Here is a 7,106-nt window from a genome sequence, read left to right on the forward strand (position 1 = left end):
TCTCCCGTCTCCCCAAACCTACTTTTTTCTACTATTATTGATTACCCCATATGGCTCAGAGCTGGAGATATATTTGAAGAAGATGAGAAAGAGACGATGTCGTTTGCTTGGATATAGCTTAGCAAAAATGGTGTCGCGTTGCTTAGGTTTCCCTTTGTTGTTTTGCCCTAGAAAGGGTTAACACTCCCAAAAGTGAAACATCAGAGAGAGAGAGAGAGAGAGAGAGAGAGAGAGGACAAGCCAAAATCACAAGGGAATATATCAAATGGATGGATGGAGGGGGTGAGATTGAAAGACAAACATCAATCACCAGAAATGATGTGGGAAGACAAGAGAATTAATTAGGGCAAAATATTTTTCTATTTTTTTTTTGTGTTTGATGGATTGAAAAATAATAAAAAAAATGAAAATATTTTTAGCTTGACTAGAAAAGTTTATTTAATTTCAAAAAAAAAAAAAAAAATGGTGGGACTCAATTTTTTTCTCCTCCTTCGAACTCTCTTTGTCCTCCATAAAGAAATGGACGGTTGAGATTGATTACCATTAATCACCAACACCACCCTTCCCTTCCCATCAATCCCATTGGGGGTCATTATATTTATACATTTGATCCTTCCCATAAGCCATCATTAAGCACCTTTTCTCTCTCTCTTTTGAATGCGCCAGTAATAGTAAGTTGATCAGTGGCAGTGCAATAAACGAGGAGGTGATGAGAGGCAGCCTTTCATCGGGAAGGAAAGGGTTCTCAGACACTCTCAGTAGAACCAGCAGAAACCCCACGTTAACCCCGCGTGCAACCTGTGCTTCTTAACTCTACTGATCTACTCTCTCTCTCTCCCTCTCTCCGTAGCTCTCTGTCTGATATCTATTATCTCACACTGAGAGAGAGAAGAAAAGAAAAGAAAAAATACCCATTTCCAAGAAGGAAAAGAGAACCCTTTAGGATTTTCAGCAGAAAGACTGCAAGTTTAAGCTTAAAAACCGGGGGTACTCTTAGGGGAGAGAGACAACAATGAAAGAGATAAATATGGAAGGAGGAGGAGGCAGTAGTAGTGGTGGTACTTGTAGTATGATGAGCTTTGGGGAGAACGATATGAATATGATGATGCCGGCCTTAATGAATTCTGGTGTGGAAGCAATTAATAAGCAGTTTCTTCCTCTACCTTTGAGCGACAATTCTTATAGCCAAAGGGCGGCATCAGCTGGTTTGATGCTTGAGCAAGATATGGAGACCAACAATAATTGTATGAGGGCTAAGATTATGGCTCATCCTCTCTTCCCTCGCCTCCTGGCTGCTTATGTCAATTGTCAAAAGGTGATGACTTTTATCTCCTACTCAAATTCTGACACACTCTCTCTCCCTCTCTCTCTCTCTCTCTCTTTCACATATATAATCTGAGGCGCAGTTCATGGGAACAGGTTGAATTCTCAGTATTTTTTTTGTCTTTTTGTTTTTTATGAGTGAGCTTCTTTCATTAACAACTGAAACCAAATACAAGCAAAAGAGCATAAACAGCTGAAACAACAAAAGAGACTACAGCAACACTCTCCTAACAAAACCCAAAACAAATTGAAAAAACCCAAGTAGACTAAGCAGACACTCAGAACAGCCAGCAACAGAATCACATAATTCTGCAGAAACCATTTTTTTTTTCATGGTGGTAGAAGTTTTGGTGGTCCATGAAGGAATAATCAGAAACTTGTTCTTACTTTAAACCCTCAACTGTCCCTTTCTCCATGTGGGTTTCTCTCTCTCTCTCTCTCTCTCTCTCTCTCTCTCTCTCTCTCTCTCTTTCTCTCTCTAGGATTTTAATATATAGTGAGTTTTTTTTTTCCTCTAGTTTTATTTGCATGGCCTTGTTATTCTGATTTATAGAGAAATAATAATTAAATGATGGTAGGTTGGGGCACCTGCTGAAGTGGTGGCTAGGTTAGAGGAGGCCTATGCAAATTCTGAGGCTACTATGGATGGAGGTTGCATAGGTGAAGACCCTGGACTGGATCAGTTTATGGAGGCCTACTGTGAGATGCTAACAAAGTACGAGCAAGAACTCTCTAAGCCCTTCAAAGAGGCCATGCTTTTCTTCTCAAGGATTGACTGCCAGCTCAAAGCCCTAACACTTTCTTCCTCAGATTCTGGTGGTGACATTCTTAAATCCTCTTTTGTCCTACATCTTTCCATGGAAGTAGGTCTAGCTTTTCATGAAAAAAGAAAATGCATACAACTGGAAAGCTTTTATTTGGAGGCTAGAGGGGAGGGGTACTAGATGGCTAATATAGATATCTGTAGATTTGATTCTCTTCGGTTTGTCTGTGTCCAGGCTTGGATATTTCCCAACTTCCAACCCTTCTAGCCTTTTCTGGTTTTATTTGACTTTAAAAAAATCGTGATGTGTTTAAAAACATCTGAAGGAGTGATGGGAATAGAATTAGGGTTTTTTTATTCGGTAATTAGGGTTTTTTAATTATTTGGAAAGTTCATTAATTCAAGGTAGGTTCATCGAGATTATTGATTGGTTTTGCAGAGAAGGTGAATTTTACAGTTTTTGGAACAAAAGAGTTATTTGGACATTAATTTCTTAGGACAATGGTCTTATTAGGACTGGTGGAACTCGACAAGGTGTATTAATGCACCATAATTATGTATCTTTCAGCGCACAGAAACTCATGTCTTTAAATGCATGTCCTTGTCATAACCTCATTTACTTCCATGAATCTTTCTTCTGTTCTCTTCTTCTTCATTCAGATGACATCCTTTGGTGTATTTTTAGATTGTTTTGATTAGAGTCTACAATAATACATAGATAGTAAATGGACTTGCATTTCTTATTCTTTCAATTTAGGCCTCCAAGATTGAGTAAAATTTTGGATGAGTATTCATTCAGTATATAGTCACAAAATATAACTCTTCTTTCGAACACATTGATTAGCTCTAATGGTTGGAAGAGTCTATTGACATGTTGTTCTTGGATTCTTTAATGGTTAAATACATTGGTGTTTACAATTATATCAATACCCTTCCCACTGTTTTACTTTAATGTTAATTGTTGATCCTGATATCTCAAATCCTTTGCTGATGGTGACAAATCAACCTTCTTTCTTCTTGTTGCTCCAACATAGGCTTTAATTAGTTTTTATTTTTTTATTTTTGATGATTTAGGTTTTGATTTTTTAACAAGTAATAATTATTTTTGATACCATATTATGTTACCAGATAAAACTCCTTATGTGAAATTTGTACTTTCAGTTTTCTTTTAAACAATACTTTCACATACTTTCTTCTTTGACTATTCGTTTAACATAATTAATGGGATTAGAAATGTGCAGGAAACCCGATTGAAGACCTAAGAGACTCGAGAATCAAGCAAATTATTCAGTTTTCATCACTCATTATGTTCCTTGAGAACAATAAATGACTCCACATGTTTCTGTTAAATGCAAATGAACCAACATGCGCACGCTCTCTCTTGTTTTAAGTAATAGTGTTTATGCGGTCCTATGTTAAAAAGAAAAAATAATTCCACCTTCTTAATACTAACTATTTTGCCTGCCTTTATTATTCCTGTTGCTGTCATTTATAAAGCATATACTTGTGAGGACATAGCTAGAGTAGTGTCCATACATATCATATCCTCGAAAATTTGGAAGTAGTTTCTAAGTAATTATAGTTGATATTCTACTCAAATGTTTGGCTTTAAAGGCGATGTAAAATAATGTGTCTTTTATTGTTTTTTGAATTTTCTGGTATTTTCAATTGACAAGGATTTCTATATCCAACAAAGTAATCAGATTGGCTTCACTAATTTATCTTACGAGGTGCTATGATTTGCTTCATATATACACTTTGAAGTGGCAACTGTTACATAACTTCATTCACGCTATTAGCATTTGATAGGAGTACTTATTAGAATCAGATGTAACTTAAGGCCTTCAGATTCCTCTATTGTTGGATAATGGTATTTGTATAATCAACCATGAAAGTTTTTTCGATGATTAGCGTAGTTATTTGCTTATCTTCTTGGCTTCCACTTTGGTGATCTTATAGGTCGAAATGGATATGGTGAGGAAGAGGTTAATGCGACTGACAATGTCATAGATCCTCAAGTTGAAGACCGGGAACTGAAAGTTCAGCTTCTGCACAAGTACAGTGGATATTTGGGCAGTCTCAAGCAGGAGTTTCTGAAGAAGAAAAAGAATGGGAAATTGCCAAAGGAAGCCCGACAGCGGTTGCTGGACTGGTGGAGCAGGCACTACAAGTGGCCATACCCATCGGTATCTATAATCCACATCCTTGTTGATTTATATTAGTTATGTGCCTTTAGCAGCACGAACTTTATGTTGCTTCCTTCCTACAAGCATGTTTCCTTTAAATCGCTTACATCGTAGCCCTATTTATTAAAGTATTAATTAAATTATTAAATTTACTCTTTCCAATTAGCTTATACTTTTGGGATAAGCAGCAATTTAGCACTAATAACTTTTTGAAATGAATGTTAAAAAAAATTTCGTGATGTTTTGATAATGAAGATGGTTGTGTTAGGCCATTAGTTATCTAGTGTTCATATTTCAATCTGATTTTATGTGGCAACTTCTGTGCTGTGTTTGGCATCTCTTGGGGGATATATTTACTTCAACCATATCACACGAGATTGATTTGTTCTTGTTGTTATAATGCGATTCCCTGCGGTTATGCAGGAGTCCCAGAAGGTGGCACTTGCAGAATCCACAGGTCTTGATCTGAAACAGATAAATAACTGGTTCATCAATCAGAGGAAGCGCCATTGGAAGCCTTCAGAAGATATGCAATTTGTTGTGATGGATGCATCTCATCCCCACTACTATATGGATAATATGATGTGCAATCCCTTTCCGATGGATTGCACCCCTATGCTCCTCTGATGACATGTTCCTAATCACTGTAACATCTTAACTCTGTCTTGAGACTGATGCTTATATTTAAGCGCTTGACAATCCAGAACTACTAGTCGAATGTATGTATCAAAATTATCTTCATTTGTATTTAGCACCTTGCAGGGTTGGCTAAGAGGGATAAAGATCCCATAAGGGGTTTCTCATATTTGCTGCCCAAATTGCTATCAATTTGGACAGAAAATTGCCGAGATTCGGATCTGGCTAAGAGAGGTCACTTTGCTAGATTTAACACAGTCGAAGCAAATTGATGTTTAGGATGCATGATGCTCTCTTAGTTGTTTTACAGGACAGAGTAGCTATAACTACATGCCATGCATTCATGCGGTTTGACATCTTCTTTTGATCATAGGTTTATGGGAATGTTGTGAAATCTTGTAGGCTTTGGTGTCCACAGCTAGCTTTGCTCTATAGTCAACAAAGCATGTGGTTTACCTAAAAAAAAAAAACCAAAAAAAACAAAGCATGTGGCTTGATACTTTGAACCCCCTTTCTTCCTCGGCAGTAGGCCCTGGCCTCCACCAAGTGGAAGGTGTTGATGCCGAAAGCTTCAATAGCCGTGTGGGGTGTGGTTTGTATTTTATTGCTTATTGTTAGAGTATCGATTAAATTTAGGTCGGTTTAAGTTTTTAAGGTAAGTTTTAATATGGTATTAGAGCTGAAATTTTGAGTTTAAATCTAAACTCTACACTTTACTTTTTTATTTTAATTAAATATTTTATGTGTTGGTCTTTACTTATAAGGAAGAAAGGGATGAGTGGGTATTGATTAAATAATTAATTTTATTTTTTCTTATTAATTTAAGTTTTTGAGATAAATAGTGATTTAACATTTATTAAAGACGGGAGGTGAGGACAGGACGGAGAAATGGTTCATTTTATTATACATATATTATTAAATTTGTAAAATCTAATTTAAATCATGAAAAAATCTATTTTTAGTTGATGCAGCAGATGGCACATTGCACGTAATTTTCAAATAATTTGATTATGCAGCCATGTCGTTGAGTAACCTTGTCTAGAATTAGCTTTTATGTGTAATTTAGATGACATTCTCATATATCAATATCTTCTCAAATTATTTGTTTTAATTTGAAAAAATTCGAGTAAGTAATTGTAAGAGACTATTAATAGGACCTATTTGACCCGATAAGTGGGTAGGCAACTCAATTTTTATTTAGTCAGTTTCTTATAATCATCTACTCGAATTCTCTCAAATTCGAACAAATAAATTAAGATAATTGTAATCCTCTAAGTTTTTTTTTCTTTTTTCTTTTTTTTCCCGCCCCCGGGGGGGCGGTTAATGGCATTATATTATGATTTGTTATCATTTATAATTATGTCAAGGTGTGATTAAGTTCTATACTGAATAATGGTGAAGTCATTGGAGGGAGTACTTTTTTTTTATAAATTAATCATCGGAGGGAGTTCTTGATATCATATCCACGAGTCTAAACTCATTGGCTTGAGTTATATCGATCAAGATTTCCACTGAAAAAAAAAAAAAAAAAAGATAAAAATTTTAGCTTTTTAGTTGTACGTGCTGCTACATTGGTAAGAATAAGATACAACTCTCAAGTAGAATTCATCCTAGATAATAGACCACTACGCTCCGTAAGGGACGTTCATGACAGTTTACTCTATCAACATTAATCTGATAGTAGCATTTTTTCTTTTGACGACTTTACTCATTTATCAGTATTCAATTACTTAATACTATGTCCATACATAGTACCAAGACATTTTAACTTAAGCTATAGGTCACCTTCTTTGTGACTCAACCACAAAGTAGCAATCTATTTGATATCATACTCGACGAGTCTCGTCTGATCTCATACTCGGCTTGGTGGTTGGCTCTGATATCAAATAATACAAACCCTGTGTAAAACTTACTCTTAAAAACCGGCTTGTAAGGGGAGGATGTCCAAGAATTTATAAACACATAGTAAGGATTGTACTTAAATCACGTATAACACTTGGGACTATAGTAGAAATGCTTAACAAACTAATTATTCTTTAAGAAAATAAGATCAAATGAAATCGGGCTACAATATAGATTAGGACCCTCTCCATTTCAAATTTCAAATTTGTTTTATATATATATATATATATGATGATGTATATATATGTTTGTACATGGTAAATATGTTGTCACGTCATTTAAAAATTTTAAATAAC

At 35.5% G+C, this 7,106-nt stretch overlaps 1 protein-coding gene across 2 annotated transcripts; it reads left to right on the forward strand.

Annotated features, from left to right (window-relative positions):
- Positions 1-625: 625 nt before the first annotated feature.
- On the forward strand, positions 626-5,019 carry LOC133860908 (homeobox protein knotted-1-like LET6). Of its 2 annotated transcripts, none has more exons than XM_062296570.1 (4): positions 626-1,315; positions 1,902-2,142; positions 4,046-4,272; positions 4,696-5,019. In XM_062296570.1, the coding sequence occupies exons 1-4, from the start codon at positions 1,013-1,015 to the stop codon at positions 4,897-4,899; spliced, it is 975 nt and encodes a 324-aa protein (XP_062152554.1). In that variant the 5' UTR covers positions 626-1,012; the 3' UTR covers positions 4,900-5,019. The 2 variants fall into 2 exon arrangements, with proteins under 2 accessions (XP_062152554.1, XP_062152555.1); XM_062296571.1 differs by having other exon boundaries at positions 1,902-2,139.
- Positions 5,020-7,106: the final 2,087 nt, after the last annotated feature.

The sequence above is a fragment of the Alnus glutinosa genome, chromosome 2, assembly GCF_958979055.1.
Source record: "Alnus glutinosa chromosome 2, dhAlnGlut1.1, whole genome shotgun sequence".
NCBI classification, from domain to species: Eukaryota; Viridiplantae; Streptophyta; class Magnoliopsida; order Fagales; family Betulaceae; genus Alnus; species Alnus glutinosa.

Bases quoted from the DNA above. Each gene is read 5' to 3' on its own strand.
- LOC133860908 (XM_062296570.1), top strand. From the start codon at position 1,013: ATGAAAGAGATAAATATGGAAGGAGGAGGAGGCAGTAGTAGTGGTGGT. The intron at 2,143-4,045 runs GTGACATTCTTA...GTGATCTTATAG, and splicing joins TTCTTCCTCAGATTCTGGTG to GTCGAAATGGATATGGTGAG. The intron at 4,273-4,695 runs GTATCTATAATC...GCGGTTATGCAG, and splicing joins ACAAGTGGCCATACCCATCG to GAGTCCCAGAAGGTGGCACT.